The following is an 18,287-nucleotide window of genomic DNA, read 5'->3' on the forward strand; positions in this document are numbered from 1 at the left end:
GTTGTTGTGATTGGATGGGACAGAGAGAAATGGAGAGAGGAGGGGAAGACAGAGAGGAGGAGAGAAAGATAGACATCCACAGACCTGCTTCACCACCTGTGAAACAGCTCCCTTGCAGGTGGGGAGCCAGGGGCTCGAACTGGGATCCTTCTGCCGGTCCTTGTGCTTTGTGCCATGGGCGCTTAACCCGCTGAGCTACCGCCCGACTCCCAAGGTAGAATATTAATCTTAATCAATAGGACATTTGCCTAGCACACAGGTATAGGAATAACAAAAAGCATAGAAACTGTGATGTGATATCTAGGGAGAAAAGTGCCCCTGGAATGTGAATGTTCCACAAAGCAGGAGGTGTTCCCTACCTGTGCTGTTCTTACTTGGTGATTTTTGTATTAATAATCAAGGCCTTGGTGATTTATGTATTAGTAACCAAAGCCTTGGTGATTTTTGTTTTAATGATCTAAGCCTTATGAGACTATAAAAATAAAGTTTTGCTTAAGTATGACAGAGATGTCCGCTGGAACTTGATTCAGAATCAACTCACTTGTCTCTCATTCTTCCTCATTCCATGCCGACTTCCCTCCTCTTCCATGTTACCCTAATTACCTGCTGGGGCTGGCCCCCAGCACCAGGTTCAATCCCCTGCACCACCATAAGCCAGAGCTGAGCAGTGCTCTCGTAACCAAAAAAAAAAAAAAAAAAAAAAAAAGATTTAACAGCAATTTGCTTCCTTCATAAGAAAAAAAAAAAAAAGATCTTTAACATTGGCTTCACCATTTGTGGAACTTTTTCCCTGCAGATAGGAACCAGGAGTTAGAACCTGGGTCCTTGCACATTGTAACGTGTCTGATATACCAAGTGCACCACTGCCTGGACCCTACAACTGACTTTTTAACTTATCTTTATTTGTTTGTTGGATAGAGACAGCCAGAAATTAAGAGGGAAGGAGGAGAGAGACAGAGAGACACCTGCAACACTGCTTCACCAGGTGCAAAACTTTCCCCCTGCAGGTTGGGACCAGGGGCTCAAACCTGGATTCCCTGTACACTGTAACATGTGCACTCAACCAGGTGCGCCACTACCCTGCCCTAACAGCTGGCTTTTTATCTCAGAATTTTGGAAAGCATTGTTGTGCTGAGATATTTCATAAAGCTTTTGTAGTCCAAATAGAAATATATATATGTATAAATATGATTTGTAATAAAAAGAGACTTTGTAATGGTATTATTTGGGGGATTTCTGTTGACTGTCATTTTGCCATCAGGGAGAAGGGCCTAAAGTAATGCAAGTCGTTATGATAGGTGTTTTTTAGCCTGTAAGTTTGGCTTTTTGGCTTACTCTAACATGGTTTTTCTTTTAGGTTTGGCCTTTGCTTCTGGCTTAGCAGCTACCATGACTATTACCCATCTCTTAAGAGCTGGAGACCACATCATCTGTATGGATGACATGTACGGAGGTGGGTAGTGACTACTGCTGCTTGTGTTGCGTTGGCTAGTACTTCAGTTTTGCTAACACCGTTTCCATGGTTATTTGTCATTCATTATCTTTTAGAGGTGTGATCAGCCCTTACGCTGGCTCAAACTTGGTGAAGAAGCAGCATGAACACAGCATTGAATATTTAAAAGATAGTATTATTAAAAGAGATTACTGAGAATTTTATTTAAGTGAGTAGGGGAGATAGTATAGCAATTATACAAAAAGACATTCATACTTGAAGCTCTGAGGTCCCAGGTTCAATCCTCTGCACCACCATAAGCCAGAGCTGAGCAGTACTCTGGTTTCTCATTAAAACATATATATATAGGGAGTCGGGCTCTAGCACAGCGGGTTAAGCGCAGGTGGCGCAAAGCACAAGGACCGGCATAAGGATCCCGGTTGGAACCCGGGCTCCCCACCTGCAGGGGAGTCGCTTCACAGGCGGTGAAGCAGGTCTGCAAGTGTCTATCTTTCTCCCCCTCTCTGTCTTCCTCTCCTCTCTCCATTTCTCTCTGTCCTATCCAACAACAACAACAACAATAATAACTACAACAATAAAACAACAAGGGCAACAAAAGGGAATAAATAAATAAAATAAATATTAAAAAACAACAACATATATATATATATATATATATAGTTTTTTAATTTGAGATTCTTGGAATAAGATATACTTGCTCTAGAGAAAATCATTTTTCTTTATTTTTATTTATTAAAATATGTTACTTATAAAGCTATACAGAGAGAAACAGTAAATCACTGATCAGCTCTGGTTTATGGCGGTGCTGTGGATTGATCCTGAGACTTCAGTCTCAAACATGAAAGTCTTTTGCATAATTATTATGCTGTCTCCCAGCTTTCTTCTTCTCCTCCTCCTCCTTCTCCTCCTTCATCTTCTCCATCCCTGAGGTTCGGTGCCTGCATGAGAATGAGAGCCACTGAGCCTGGTGGCCATACGCCACCTTACCCCCCCCCCCTTTTTTTTTCTCTTATACTTTATAAGAGGGAAAGGGGGACAAAAGCAGAAAGAAAAGCAAACACTGGAAGTCGGGCTGTAGCGCAGCGGGTTAAGCGCAGGTGGCGCTAAGCACAAGGACCCGCATAAGGATCCTGGTTCAAGCCCTGGCTCCCCACCTGCAGGGGTGTTGCTTGTCACAAGCGAGGTGAAACAGGTCTGCAGGTGTCTATCTTTCTCTCCCCCTCTCTGTCTTCCCCCTCCCCTCTCCCCCTCTCCATTTCTCTCTGTCCTATCAACAATGTCCAACAACAATGACAACAATAATAACTACAACAATAAAACAACAAGGGCAACAAAAGGGAATAAATAAATAAAAATAAACATAAAAAAATTTTAAAAAAAGAATTAAAAAAAAAAAAAAGAAAATCAAACACCTGCAGCATTGCATCACCACTTGTGAAACATCTCTCTGCAGGCGGGGAACTGGGATTTGAACCTAGCACCTATGCATAGTAACATGTGTGCTCAACTGGGTGCTCTACTGGCCAGCCAGCGCAAATACTATTTAAACAGAGTATTCTAATGTGCTGTGAAGTTTTCACCTGGAAGGGCTAGAGTTTTCACCTGGAAGGGCTCACTAGATGAGTGTGTTCTTGTCAGGTATGAGCCGTTGGATTTGATCCCTGAGTGAAATAAGGTCTATCTGGTTACTCGCAGAGAACCAGATTCTAGACATTCCACTCGTCTCTCATTTTATCCATCCCGGGGCTTTGAGGAGCTGTGTATTTTACTTTAGGTGTCTATAATAGTTTGGTGAATCACAGGCATCTCAAATTTGGGGTTACTTTTATAACGAATTTTAATAACCTCATGATAAACATTAGTGTTATTATTTGGAACAGCAAAAGTCCAGTATGCCTTTTTTCTTGAGCTGCTTATTGATCCCCCCACCCCCCAGTTTTTATTAGTGACTTAAAAGATTATAAAATTACGGGGGGGGGGCTGGGTGGTGGTGCACCTGGTTGAGTGTACGTGTTACAATGCTCAAGGACCCAGGTTCAAGTCCCCAGTCCCCACCTGCAAGGGGAAAGCTTCACAAGTGGTGAAGCAGTGCTGTAGGTGTCTGTCTCTCTTTCTCTCTATCCCACCCTTCCCTCTCCATTTCTGGCTGTATCTATCCAATAAACAAATAAAGATAATAAAAACATTTTTTTTTAATTATGGGGGTATGGTTCAAATCTAGTACACCTTGCATCATAATTTATACCATCAAGCACAGCAATTTCTCTGTTAAAATTGCATGGTTAAACTATATCCAGAAGTGTTTATATAATAAATTATTTTAAGTTGAATGGTTTATCTTTCACAATAAAACTATTTCTTCTTTTTTTATTATTTAAGAAAGGATTAATTAACAAAACCATAGGGTAGGAGGGATACAACTACACACAATTCCCACCACCCAATCTCCATATCCTACCCCCACCCCTGATAGCTTTCCCATTCTCTATCCCTCTGGGAGCATGGACCCAGGGTCATTGTGGGTTGCAGAAGGTAGAAGGTCTGGCTTCTGTAATTGCTTCCCCGCTGAACATGGGCATTGACTGGTCGGTCCATACTCCCAGTCTGCCTCTCTCTTTCCCTAGTAGGGTGGGTCTCTGGGGAAGCTGAGCTCCAGGACACATTGGTGGGGTCTTCAATCCAGGGAAGCCTGGCCAGCATCCTGATGGCATCTGGAACCTGGTGACTGAAAAGAGAGTTAACATACGAAGCCAAACAAATTGTTGAGCAATATAAAACTATTTCTGATGGGACTTTGTGTCTGCATGGTTCTAACATAACTCCTAATGGACTCTTTTATTTTATTTTTCCTTTTAATTTCAGACTGAGAGAGGGAGTAGGCAGAGATAGAGAAGGGGAGATGTCTTGGGACTGTCCCATTTGTGAAGCTTCTTCTAGTGCTGTGCATGAGGCTTGAGCCTGGGCCCTCAAGCAGGTTAAAGTATTTATCTCCTGGTCCCCACACCATAAAACTTTTACGAGTTTGATTTACATTGTCTCATTTTATGTCAAAGCTTTGGGAAAGACATAGCAAAAGGACTGATAAAGTATATAGTCCATCAGTTTTTTATTATCAAAGTATAATCAGATTGAAAACTGACACATTTCATTGATAGGTGTTCATGTATTTAAGTTTTTAAAAATATTTTATTTATTGCATAGAGACAGAGATAAAATGAGAGGGGTGAGAAAGATTGCAAGGAAGGAAGAGAGACAGAGACACCTGTAGCCCTGCTTCACCACTTGTGAAGCTTTCCTCTTGCAGGTGGGGACTGGGAGCTTGAACCTGGGTCCTTGTACACTGTAATGTATGTGCTCAACCATGTGCATCATCCCCTGGCCCCTGAGATTATTTATTTATTTATTTATTTATTATTAATGAGAACAGAGATCACTCTAGCATTTTTACTGCCAGGGATCTAATTTAGGACCTTATGTCTGAGGGTCAAATGCTTTATCCTCTGCACCACCTCCCTGGCCTTTGTTCATTATTTTAGATTTGAGCATTAGGAAGACATTTAAAAAAGAAGATACTGAAGGCCTATAGAAATAGGGTGCCTGTCTTACCTTGTGGCTGCCTAGATTTGAGCCTATAGAATACCACATGGGGGTACTGGGGTTTTAGGAGAAGCCTCAGTGCTGTAGTTTCTCTCTCTCTCTCTCTCTGAAAAAGTTGACTGAATTATGTGTGGCTGAGGTCCTGAAAACAACCACAAAAGTCATTTAGTGCTCAAAAAGTAACAACCGTGTGTTTTAAGAAGTATTTTCTGCTTCCTGCTATTTGGTGTGGATATCAAGTATGTCATTTGACTCGACTTTCAGTTTAAAACCCAGACCTTATAATCTTTATTAAGTAAATTCCCAAGCTATTTTGCCAAAGTTGAGTTGCTTTTATTTGTATATTTGTTGGTAATTAACACACTTAAAAAATATTTTTATTGGGGGCCAGATGGTGGTGCACCTGGTTAAGCTCATACATCACAGTGCACAAGGATTGGGGTTCAGGTCCCTCGTCCCCACCTTCAGGGGGAAAGCTTCACATGTGGTGAAGCAGGTCTGCAGGTTTCTCTCTGCCTCTCTTCTGCACTATTCCCCCTCCCTTCACAATTTTCTCTCTGTCTTTATTCAAAATCACTAAAGATTAAAAAAAAATTTTTTTAAGTCTTTTTATTTATTTATTTGATAGAGACAGAGAAGTCAAGGGTGGGAGGAGATAGTATGAGAGAGAGATAGAGAGATACCTGCTATATTGCTTCAGTGTGCATGAAGCTGCCTCCCTGCAGGTAGGGAGTGGGGGCTTGAACTGGAGTCCTAGCCCTTTGTAACATGTCACTCAACCAGGTGCACCACTGTTCACTCTCCCTAACACTTGTATGTTTTCAAAGCGTTTATACTCGTAAAGGATGGACATCTTTTAATACAGTTTTCTTTCCATTTTATGTGTCTTTGCCTCAGGTACAAACAGATACTTCAGGACAGTGGCAGCCAAATTTGGATTAAAGATTTCTTTTGTTGACTGTTCCAGAACCAAATTGTTAGAAGCAGCCATCACAGCAGAAACCAAGGTGACTCTGTGTGCTCTGTGCTCATTTCCATCACTTCTGCTTACTGTAGAACACAGTTCAAATCTGAATGACCAACTGAACTAGGAGCCACTAGAAGTCAGCAAGACTGAGACAGGTCTGACGTAATGACAAAATGGTCAGGCGTCTCCTTTCTAGAACGCAGTTCAAGTTCTGGGTCGTAACCGGTGTATTATTTTGGGCAAATTCTTCAGCCAAAGTCTTAGTTTCTTACTTCCTTCCTTTCTCTCTCTCTTTCTTCCTTTCTCTTTCTTAAAAATTTATCTGGGAGTCGGGTGGTAGAGCAGCAGGTTAAGCACACCTGGCACAAAGCACAAGGACTGGTCAGGATCCCGGTTCAAGACCCCGGCTCCCCACCTGCAGGGGAGTCGCTTCACAGGCGGTGAAGCAGGTCAGCAGGTGTCTCTCTGTCTCTCTTCCTCCCTATCTCCCCCTTCTCTCTCAATTTCTCTCTGTCTCTATCCAATAACAAACAAATAAATAATAATAAAATTTTTTAATCGTTATTCACTGAATAGAGATATCTAGAAATCTAGAGGGAAGGGGTGATAGAGAAGGTGAAGGACAGAGACACACCTGCAGCCCTGCTTCACCACGTGCAAAGTTTCTCCCCTGCAGGTGGGGACTGGGGGGCCTCAAACCCCGGTCCTTGCACATTGCAACATGTGTGCCACCACCCGGCCCCTCAATTTCTTCATTTTGAAAAATTGCTTTATATAGTACACTACTGAGCACACACATTGTTACCATGTGCAAGCACCCAGGGTCAGACTCCCACTCCCCACCTGCAGGGGGCACAGTTCATGAGCGGTAAAGCAAATCTGCAGGTGTCTATCTTTTCCCCTCTAACTCCTCTTTCTTTTCTCCCCTTTTCTAAGAAAAAAAATATATTTATTATTGGATAGAGATTGGAGAAAATTGAGAGGGGAGGGGGGATAGAGAAAGGGAGGGAGAGAGAGAGAGAGAGACCTGAAGAGCTATTTTTCCACTTGTGAAACTTTTCCCCTGCAAATGGAGACCGGGGGCTTGAACCTAGGACCTTGCACACTGTAAGGTGTGTGCTCAACCAGGTGTGCCATTACCTGGCCTCTCCTCTTCCTCTCTGTCTCCTTTTTAAATATATTTTATTTATTTATTTATTTATAGTTAGATAAAGACAGAAGGAAATTGCAGGGAGAGAGGGAGAAGACTTGTGAAGACTTCCCTTGCAGGTGGGGACCTGGTCCTTGTGCACTGTAATGTGAACACTTAACCAGGTACACCACGGCCTGGCCCCTCCCCTTACCCTCTCAATTTCTGTCTGTCCTATTTAATAGAACAGAAAGGGGTGGGGGAGGATACAGCAAATGAAACATATAGTAGAGTCCCAAAAACATGATAATTGTTAAAATATTAGTGAGAACACGAAATTCTTAATTCACCGAGTGAGAAGTCATCACAAAGATTTGACTACAGAAAAGGAAATTTGCCAAGGCTGTGAGCCCTGAGGACAGAGGTTCAGTAACAGTTGTAAGGAATACTTGAGCACAGTGAAGAACGAGTCCTGAGCCTTCATCCTAGGAAACTCTGATGCACTGGAAGGGTTGTTGTTCCTGAGTCAATGAATTCTGCTTGCATAGAAGAAAGATCAGTGTTAGCCTTTTCTAACTTTTTTTTTTTTTTTTTTGCTAATGATTAAAAGATTTGGATTGTGTTCAAGATCATGTTGCAGTGAAGACTAGCAAAGATGAAAAACTTTCCACACAAGTGATTGATTACTTAAAGATTAACACGGGCAGGAGTTGGGCAGTAGCGCAGCGGGTTAAGCAGGTGGGGCAAAGCACAAGGATGGGCTTAAGGATCCCGGTTCAAGCCTCCGGCTCCCCACCTGCAGGGGAGTTGCTTCACAAGCGGTGAAGCAGGTCTGCAGGTGTCTCTCTTTCTCTCCTCCTCTTTGTCTTCCCTTCCTCTCTCCATTTCTCTCTGTCCTATCCAACAACAATGACATCAATAATAACTACAACAATAAAACAACAAGGGCAACAAAAAAGGGAATAAATATTAAAAAAAAAAAAAAAGATTAACACGGGCATGAACTTGGATTGATCCAGATTTCCTTTAAATGGGAACTTTTTTTTATCTTGCTTGGGTGAAAAGACACTTATTCAAGTAGCTGATCTGAGTCTTATTTCCTTTGGTTGCCCTTGTTGTTTTAGTGCTTTTTTTTTTTTCTTGACTTGAGTTATTTAGACTGTTTCCCTTCTGAAATAGCTACACCGTCATTTGGAGTTTATGTCTTTTTTTTTTTTAGTATTTATTCCCTTTTGTTGCCCTTGTTTTATTGTTGTAGTTATTATTGATGTCGTTGTTGTTGGATATGACAGAGAGAAATGGAGAAAGGAGGGGAAGACAGAGAGGGGGAGAGAAAGACACCTACAAAGAGACGCTCATGCTTGAGGCTCCAAAGTCCCAGGTTCAATCTCCAGCACCACAGTAAACCAGAGCTAAACAGTGCTCTGGTATCTCTTTCTCTCTCAAATAAATAAACTAATTAAATATTTTAAGGTGGAGAGGAACATAATGGTTATGCAAAGACGCTCGTACCTGAGGCTCCAAAGTCTCAGGTTCAGTCCCCTGCATCACCATAAGCCAGTGCTGAGCAGATTTTTAGTAAAATAAATAAATAAAATTTAAAAAGAGAGGAAGGAAGGGGTGAAGGAAAGACACCTAAAGTACTTCTTCACTGCCTGTGAAGCTCCTCCCTCCAAGCCCCTGCAGGTGTGGATCTGGGTTTTTGGGGGGTTTTTATTTAATTAAAAAAAATATTTATTTATTCCCTTTTGTTGCCCTTATTGTTTTGTTGTTGTTATTACTGATGTTGTTGTTGTTCGATAGGACAGAGAGAAATGGAGAGAGATGGGGAAGGCAGAAAGGGGGAGAGAAAGACAGACACCTGCAGACCGGCTTCACCGCCTGTGAAGCTACTCCCCTGCAGGTGGGGAGATGGGGGCTCAAACTGGGATCTTTAAGCCAGTCCTTGCACTTTGCGCCATGTGCGCTTAACCCGTTGTGCTATCGCCAGAATCCTTGGACCTGGGTTTTCACCCTGGCTCCTTGCACATGGTGACTTGTGTAATCTGCCAGGTGCACCGCCCCCTGTTCCCTCTCCCCTCCCTGTTCTGACAGGTCAATGTTGCCAAGCCCTGCTTTGATCTGGTGGTAAGTCTGAGGATCCTAGAGGGTTAGTTACTCAGCTGTGACTAGTGAGACATATGGAGCTTAGGCTACAGACCTGAGCAAGTCTCACTTTCACCCAGACTTTCCCGGTGGGGCCTTGCAGGCGGCTACATGTAAGATGCACGTCTGTGCTGTGGACTTTCCCCTCACTGATGCCGGTTATTGAATTGCTTTCAGCTTGTTTGGATTGAAACCCCCACAAACCCCGGCTTGAAGATGGTTGATATCGAAGCCTGTGCACATATTGTCCATAAGCATGGAGACATCATTTTAGTGGTGGATAATACTTTCATGTCAGCGTACTTCCAGGTAATTTGAAACTTATCATTATTATTGTATTGTAATTATTAGTATGCTTCTCTGACATCTGTAACTGGGAAGAAATGACTTAGTTAAATTAATTCTATATCTTATCAAACTTATAAAATTTAATAATAATTATTAAGTAGACAGAGAAATAAAAATTTTAAATGTTGGACTAATGGCCAGGGAGATGGTGCAGAATTTTCCTGAGACCCCAGAGGTGTCAGGTTCAATTCCAGCACCACTAGAAACCATAGGTAAGCAAAACTCAACTCTATCTCTCTCTTTTCTCCTTCTCATAAAAACAAGCAAATCTTGGGGTTAGGTTGTGATGCACCTGGTTGAACTCGCTCTATTTTTAGGAGGGCAGATATTTCTTTCTTTAATTTTTTATATTTATTTTTTCCCCTTTTGTTGCCCTTGTTTTTTATTTTTGTTGTAGTTATTATTGTTGTTAGTGATGTTGTTGGATAGGACAGAGAGAAATGGAGAGAGGAGGGGAAGACAGAGGGAGGAGAGAAAGACAGACACCTGCAGACCTGCTTCACCACCTGTGAAGCGATTCCCCTGCACGTGGGGAACTGGGGGCTCAAACCAGGATCCTTACGCAGGTCCTTGCGCTTACTACTACCATGTGTGCTTAACCAGCTGCGCTACTGCCTGACTCCCTATTTCTTTGTTTATATACTTTTTAAATCAGCGATTTAATATTTATTTAGTTATTCCTTTTGTTGCCCTTGTTTTTTATAGTTGTAGTTATTATTGTTGTTGTTATTGATGTAGTCATTGTTGGATAGGACAGAGAAATGGAGAGAGATGGGGAAGACGGGGAGAGAAAGAGACACCTGCAGACCTGGCTTCACCTCATTGTTGGATAGGACAGAGAAATGGAGAGAGATGGGGAAGACGGGGAGAGAAAGAGACACCTGCAGACCTGGCTTCACCTCCTGTAAAGCGACTCCCTTCAGGTGGGGAGCCGGGGGCTCTAACCGGGATCCTTACAGTGGTCCTTACACTTTGCACCACGTGTGCTTAACCCTCTGTGCTTCCCCCTGACTCCCCAGTGATTTAATATTGTTTTACAAAATTATAAGACAATAGGGATACAACTCCACACCGTTCCCACCCCCTGAGTCTGTGTCCCCACGCCCTCCACTGGAAGCTACATAGTTCTCCTAAGGTTGTAGATATGGGTTGACTATTATTTCTACAACTATCTGTCTGTATTTGTATATATCTGCCCCCACCCCTTTTAAGGTCCCATCTTCTCCTCCTTCCCAACTCACACCTATTACTCACACCTACACCTATTACTACATCCAAATGTCCCTCCCTTTTTCTTCCTCTCTCTGTGGGTCCTGGTGGAGTTGGAGTTCAGAGCCCTCTGGTCATCTTCCCACCCATCACTTCTCCCCCACTGAGAGTACAGGCCAAAAGTCTTTTTTTTTTTTTTTTAAGATTTTTATTTATTTATTTTTCATGAGAAAGATAGGAGGAGAGAGAAAAAAGCAGCAGACATCTCTCAGGTACATGTGTTGCCAGGGATTGAACTCAGGACTTCATGCTTGAGAGTCCAAAGCTTTATCCACTGCGCCACCTGGGCCAAAATTCTTTATGGGGGGTGCAGAAGTTGGGAGTTCTGGCTTCTGTCATTGCTTCTCCACTGGACATGAACATTGACAGGTGGGTCCATATTCCCAGCCTCTTGAACTCACTCCTTACCTTGTATGCAGACTGGGGTTCAAGCTCCCCTGTCCCCAGCTGCAGAGAAGGAAGTTTCATGAGTCGTGAAGCAGTGCTGCCAGTATCTTTTTTTTTTAATTATTTCTTTATTGGGGAATTAATGTTTTACATTCAACAGTAAATACAATAGTTTGTACATGCATAACATTCCCCAGTTTCCCAGTTAACAATACAACCCCCACTATGTCATTTATCATCCTTCATGGACCTGTATTCTCCCCACCCACCCACCCACCCCAGAATCTTTTACTTGGGTGCAATATGCCAATTCCATTTCAGGTTCTACTTCTGTTTTCTTTTCTGATCTTGTTTTTCAACTTTGGCCTGAGAGTGAGATCATCCCATATTCATCCTTCTGTTTCTGACTTATTTCACTCAACATGATTTTTTTCAAGGTCCATCCAAGATCGGCTGAAAACGGTGAAGTCACCATTTTTAATAGCTGAGTAGTATTCCATTGTGTATATAGACCACAACTTGCTCGGCCACTCATCTGTTGTTGGACACCTGGATTGCTTCCAGGTTTTGGCTATTACAAATTGTGCTGCCAAGAACATATGTGTACACAGATATTTTTGGATGGATGTGTTGTGTTCCTTAGGATATATCCCCAGGAGAGGAATTGCAGGGTCATAGGGTAGGTCCATTTCTAGCCTTCTGAGAGTTCGCCAGTATCTTTTTCTTTTTTTTTCTTCTCCACCTCTTCCCCTCTTAATTTATCGCTGTCCTATCAAAATAAATAAATATTTGAAAAATATTTTAAAAGAAAAAAAATAACTTAGGTATAGTTTTCAGGTTCTCTGAAGAGGTGTCCATTTTCTGGAGACTTGCTGGTGTCTGCCTGCCAGTGACTGGTGCCTAGGACGGCCTGAGTGCTTCTCTTAGACTGTTTGTTTGCAGAATTAGAGCTTTGGGCATGTGCACTTTCACTGCTCTGGGCCATTTGTCTTTTTTTTCCCATTCAGACCGAGTGGAGAAGGGCAGAGGGAGGGAGAGACATTAGCACCAGATTCCTGTATGACCTCAGCACCTCCTCTGTGCCCACAGCTCAGACTTGGGCTGTGCTCATGGCAAGACAGACACTTAGCACCCCCTCTATGTACACCTCTACTCAGTGAAGTCCTTCTGTCTTCTATTGTTTTCCTCTGAAAACTCAGTGAATTAATGAGAGAGCAGATAAGAGGGAACTGAGCCGGAGTCCGGCAGTAGCGCAGTGGGTAGTGCACGTGGCACAAAGCCCAAGGATCAACATAAGGATCCTGGTTCGAGCCCTAGGCTCCCCACCTGCAGGGGCGTCGCTTCACAGATGGTAAAGCAGGTCTACAGGTATCTATCTTTGTATCCCCATCTCTGTCTTCCCCTCCTCTCTCCATTTCTCTCTGTCCTAACAACAATAATAACTACAATAAAACACCAAGGGCAACAAAAGGGAATAAATGAATAAATAAAAAAGAGGGAACTGAGCATCACTCTGGCGTGGGCCATGCTCGGATTGAACTTCAGACCCCATTCTTGTAAATCCTTCTTCCTGTGGTGCCAGCTTCCAGGCTGCTTCTTTGCTTTCATTTGTTTGTTTGTTTTTGTTTTGTTTTCTTTGCCTCCAGGGTTATTGATGGGGGCCAGTGCAGTACTACGAGTCTACTGCTCCTGTGGCCATTTTTTTCCTTTTCTTCCTTTCCTCTTTCTTCTCTTTCTTTTTTCATTTCATTTGATAGGACAAAGAGAGGAGGGGGAGATATAGAGGGAGAGAGACACCTGTAGACCTGCTTCACTGCCTCTGAAGTGACCTCCACTGCAGGTGGGGAGCTGGCGGGTTCAAACCGGGATCCTTATGCTTTGCACTATGGTGCTTAACCCAGTGAGTCACCGCCGGGCCCCCTGTTCCTTTCCTGTTTAGACCTACTTTGCTAGAGGTTTTTACCATTTTGTTCTTTTTTTTTTTTTTTTTTTTTTAAAGATTTTATTTATTTATTGATGAGAAAGATAGGAGGAGAGAAAGAATCAGACATCACTCTGGTACATGTGCTGCCGGGGCTTGAACTCAGGACCTCACGCTTGAGAGTCCAGCACTTTATCCACTGCGCCACCTCCCAGACCACCATTTTGTTCCTTTTATGACATCATTTTGGTACGATCCTTTTACGTTTGCTGTGCCTTCTCTCCCCCCATACGCTCTCCTTTCTAATAAGGAACCTAGCTCATCCCTTTCTTTCCTCCAAGTTCCTGTTTTCCTGCCTGTCCTTTGCAGTTAGTCTCAGGACACTTCCGATAGTTCGATTCTGTTGCAGAGTCCTGGAAGCCCTGCCCGCTTTCATCAGCCTTCATTATTTTGTCCCCCACCCCACCGCACATCATTTTAGAGCTGAGTAAACACATGTAAAGAAGTTTAAGCACCATCTTACTAAAAGCTGGTGGGGAGTGGGGGTGGAACCCACAGCCTTGTGATGGGTACTATGTATGCTCAGCTGAGTGTGCCGCTGTCCGAGCCCCCTTTGGCTGCTTATGTGTTTGGTACCTTCATTGGGTAAAACCAGTTGTTTCCAAGTAAAAATCTGGCATCATCATTTTTGTCTGACGTGATTTTCACTCTCAGACTCCTACTCCCGTGTGCCACTCACAACCGACTAGTCAAAACAGCCCAGGGTTGAAGTGGCTGAGTCACGGTGTGTTCCCGTAGAGATTACTCGACTTGTTTGAGCTGGGCCGGTCTGTTACTCATCAGACCCAGCTTTCTTTGTCACCATCACTCAGAAGGGCCAGTTTTTCCACCTTTCTGAACCCCCACATTATGTTTTTCACATCAGGGGCTGACAACAATTGTTTCAATTGGAGTTCATTCCAGTTCAATTAATTGGAGTCACATTGTCCCCCAAGCAGCCCCAGGGCATTGGCTCCCCAAAGCAAGTCTTCCATAGAAGTTTCCTTATAAATACTGGGTATGTTTTCCTTCTTCTCCCTTTTGCCTCCTGCAAGTCTTAAAGAAGACAAAAAGAACAAACCAGCATAGAGAAGAGTCTCAGAGGAGAACCTTTGGGTTTCTCAGCCAACGTGTTGTTGTTTTTTTTAATATTTATGTATTTATTCCCTTTTGTTGCCCTTGTTGTTTTATTGTTGTAGTTATTGGTATTGTTGTTATTGATGTCGTTGTTGTTGGATAGGGCAAAGAGAGAAATGGAGAGAGGGGGAGAGAAAGCCAGACACCTGCAGACCTGATTCACCGCCTGTAAAGTGACTGCCCTGCAGGTGGGGAGCCGGGGTCTCTAACCTGGATCCTTACGCTGGTCCTTGCCCTTTGCGCCATGTGCGCTTAATTCGCTGCGCTACTGCCCGACTCCCTCTCAGCCAGTGTTTTAATTGGAATGGTGTATTGTATTTTTTCTTTATTTCTTTTCATCAGTACAATTAAGAGTCCTACAGTACTGAGTTTATTAAGTTAGGTAAATTATTTTAGATGGTGCTTCAGTAGCTATGTTATGCAAAGTACAGATGTTCACTATTTTTTCTCTCTTTCTTTCTTTTTGACAGGACAGAGAGATTAAGAGGGGTGGGGAGATAGAGAGGGATAGAGAAAAATAAGACCTCTGTAGGTGAGGAATGGGGACTTGAACGCAGGTCCTTGCACATGGTGACATGTGCATTTAACCTGGTGCACCACCCCTCAGGCCCCTACAGTTTTTTCTTTTGACCACAGAGTTTACAGGAAATCAGTGTCAAAATAGAACTTAGACTGATTTTTTTTTTTGCCCTCATTACTTTGTCCCCCCCATCACTTTAGAGATGAGCAAACACATGTAGAGTAGTTTAAGCATCATCTTACATTATCTTGCATTACATCATCTTACATCATCTTGCATTCAATTCATTAAACACTCGATGTTCAACCTTTTTAGCGCTTTATTCTAATACCTTCTAAAGACTAAGCAGCTAGTGAAGTTAACACATGTATGGCACACACACACACACACACACACACATACACACACACTTTTAAGAAAATGGAGTGACCCAGGAGATGGCTCAGTGGACTGGGTGTTGGAACCTCAAGCAGCAGGGACCTGGGTGTGGTCCCCAGCACTGCTGATGCCATAGTTACGCTCTGGTTCTCCACCCTCTTTCTCACAATAATCAATAATGGGGGAGGGGAGAGAAGAAAAAGAAAATGGAAACGCTAAAGGATCAATTTGTAGGACAATTGGGTGAGTGAAACAATTGAAATAAAGATGTATATAAGTGGCTGTGCTTGGCACAACTTGTAATTAAAGGTCAAGATCATGGCATACATTATAAGGTGTTAATTGAACATCAAAGATTGGTTTTTACTGGATGTAACAATTGAGAACGCTTATATCTCCATTTTTATATACATACACTGAGTCATAAAAGGCTCAGGTCTGTGCTGTAGGTAGTATATCAAGGAACAATCAGCAGAGGATCTAAAGAAACAGGTTCAGGAGACCTGCCAGTCTGAGTTTCCATGTTATTGTCAGAAAACTTGGGCCTTAGGGTAGAATATTAGGTCTGATAGTTTGTATTTGTATTCAGTAGAAGGGTGAAAGGGAAAGGTAATATCAGAGATTCTAGAAAAATTTCATCTTTTAATTTTATTTGAAAATTCAAATGGGGAATGAGGAGGTGGATTTACTGTAGCAAACAGGTGGGTGAGGAAACACATTTTGCAAAGGTTTCCCATTCAAATGGAGACTTTTTTTCCTTTCAGCGACCTTTGGCTCTGGGAGCTGATATTTGCATGTATTCAGCAACAAAATATATGAATGGTAAGACATACACAGTCTATACTTTGAATGCTTTTCCCGTGGAGAGATGAAAGTAGTTCCTTTGGGCTGGAGAGGCAAGGCAGCATCAAGGTTCTGCAGAAGATTTTTGTTTTTAACATTTTATTTATTTATTATTGGATAGAGACAAAGAGAAACTGACAGGAAAGAGGGAGATAGAGAGGGGAAGAGACAGAGAGACACCTATAGCCCTGCTTTACCACTTGTGAAGCTTCCCCACTTGTGAAGCTTCCCCCTGCAGGTGGAGACCGGGGGCTTGAACCTGGGACCTTGCACACTGTAGTGTGTGCACTTAACCAGGTACACCACCACCTGGCCCCTGCAGAAGACTTTTGTGCCCGAGATTCTGAGGACGGTGGGTTCAGTCCCCAGCACCACCATCAGCCAGAGCTGAGCAGGACTCTGGTGTCTTCTCTTTCTCTCTGAGCCTGTCATTGAGATAAATAAAATATTTAAAAAAAGAAAAGAAAAGAAAATATGTACTTTTTACTATTTTTATTATTATTGGATAGAGAAAGAAATTGAGAAAGGAGGGGGAGATACAGATGGAAAGAGACAGAGAGACACCTGCAGTTCTGCTTCACCACTCATGAAGCTTTCCCCCTGCAAGTGGAGACCAAGGGCTTGAACCCAGGTCCTTGTGCATTGTAACATGTGCACTTAACCAGGTGTGCCACTGCCTGGCTCCTGAAGATAGTTTCATCTTGATATTTTTAGCCCTGCTTCACCACTCATGAAGGTACCCTCTTAAAGGTGGGGTCTGGGGGCACTGACTGTTGTGTGTTGTAACATATGTTCTACCAGATGCACAACCACCTAGCCCTAACATTTTGATACCTTCTACTGTTATTCAAGAATTTTCCTGTGACTCATGTAGAAAGTTAAAAACAAACAAACAAAAAACTTTGATTAAATATGAAATTTCATTATGGCAGCTAAAACCATGCTTGTGATTTAAAAGCATAAGATTAAAATTAACTAAACTTTGTTTTACTAACAGTTTAGGAAGAAATTTATTTTTGTTAAATTGAGCTTTTTGTATAGGGGTTTGTGGCCCCCACCCTGGGAGTTCTTTTGTTTTTTGGCTTTGCTTTTTTTTTTTTTTTTTTCCCAAGTGAAGGTCACATTTTAAAAATCATGAAATGTGCAGGAGTAGATAGCGTAATGGTTATACAAAGATATTCTCATGCCTGAGGCTCTGAAGTCCCAGGTTCAACCCTCCAGCACTATAAGCCAGACTTGAGCAGTGCTCTGTAACAAAAAAAAAAGAAAAAGAAGAAGAAGAAAGGAAAAGAGAAATTATGGTAGGTGTGACTTAGAAAGGAAGTGAAAGCAGGATCATTGTGGAGGGGTGGGCTAAGTATATCTATAGACAGAGACAGATAGTTGTAATAGTAACCCCTATTAGTGACTGCGGAAAAACTACTCCAGTTTCCAATTATACCCTTGTCATCTTATAATTTTTAAATCAACATTAAGTCACTAATAAAAAAAAAAGTTGAGAAGAGTCTGATTACATTTTTATCAGCATACAAGAGACATGAAAGAGTAGTAGAAACATGAGAACTTGTATAATTTTTAAATCACTGTATATTGAACCTACTTCATGTTGCCCCAAAGTAAATGTGTGAAGAACATAAAAAATAAAAAATAAATCATGGGAATCATAAAAAAAGCAAAGAAATTATGTGATGAATAGACATGTACTACTTTTAACTTAGAAGCTTTTGTTTTGTTTTAGGCCACAGTGATGTTGTAATGGGCCTAGTGTCACTTAATTCTGAGAGCCTCCATGACAAGCTCCGCTTCCTACAGAACTGTAAGTATTGAAAAGTTGGATGGATGCTTCCAGAAAGACTACATCTGATATCTGTATCTATACCCGCCTATCTCTCTAGCTCCTCTAAATGATGTGAAGTAACAGCATTCTACTGATTTAGGGAAAAATCAAAGATACACTGAGAAAATTCTAATTCTTTAAAAGGAAAGTAAAAAAAAAAAAGGTTTATGAAAATATAGTTGTAATGTAACAGGACTGTTTGACATGATAAAGAGGATATTTCTGATATTCTTTTTAAACCCATGTGAATTTTTATCATAATTTTGGTAAAGCCCAACTGAATTTTTTAGTCTTAAGGCAGGGTAGATTTCTCTCTC

At 42.1% G+C, this 18,287-nt stretch overlaps 1 protein-coding gene across 2 annotated transcripts in view; it reads left to right on the forward strand.

Moving 5' to 3' along the window:
- Positions 1-18,287, forward strand: part of CTH (cystathionine gamma-lyase) — a 34,093-nt gene that overhangs the window by 5,084 nt on the left and 10,722 nt on the right. For both annotated transcript variants that reach the window (XM_060206437.1, XM_060206438.1), the window contains exons 3-7: positions 1,358-1,453; positions 5,948-6,057; positions 9,469-9,600; positions 16,055-16,112; positions 17,872-17,949. In XM_060206437.1, the coding sequence (XP_060062420.1) occupies positions 1,358-1,453; positions 5,948-6,057; positions 9,469-9,600; positions 16,055-16,112; positions 17,872-17,949 (474 nt within the window). The remainder of the gene's footprint in view (positions 1-1,357; positions 1,454-5,947; positions 6,058-9,468; positions 9,601-16,054; positions 16,113-17,871; positions 17,950-18,287) is intronic.

This window comes from Erinaceus europaeus, chromosome 13 (assembly GCF_950295315.1).
Source record: "Erinaceus europaeus chromosome 13, mEriEur2.1, whole genome shotgun sequence".
Lineage (NCBI taxonomy): Eukaryota > Metazoa > Chordata > Mammalia > Eulipotyphla > Erinaceidae > Erinaceus > Erinaceus europaeus.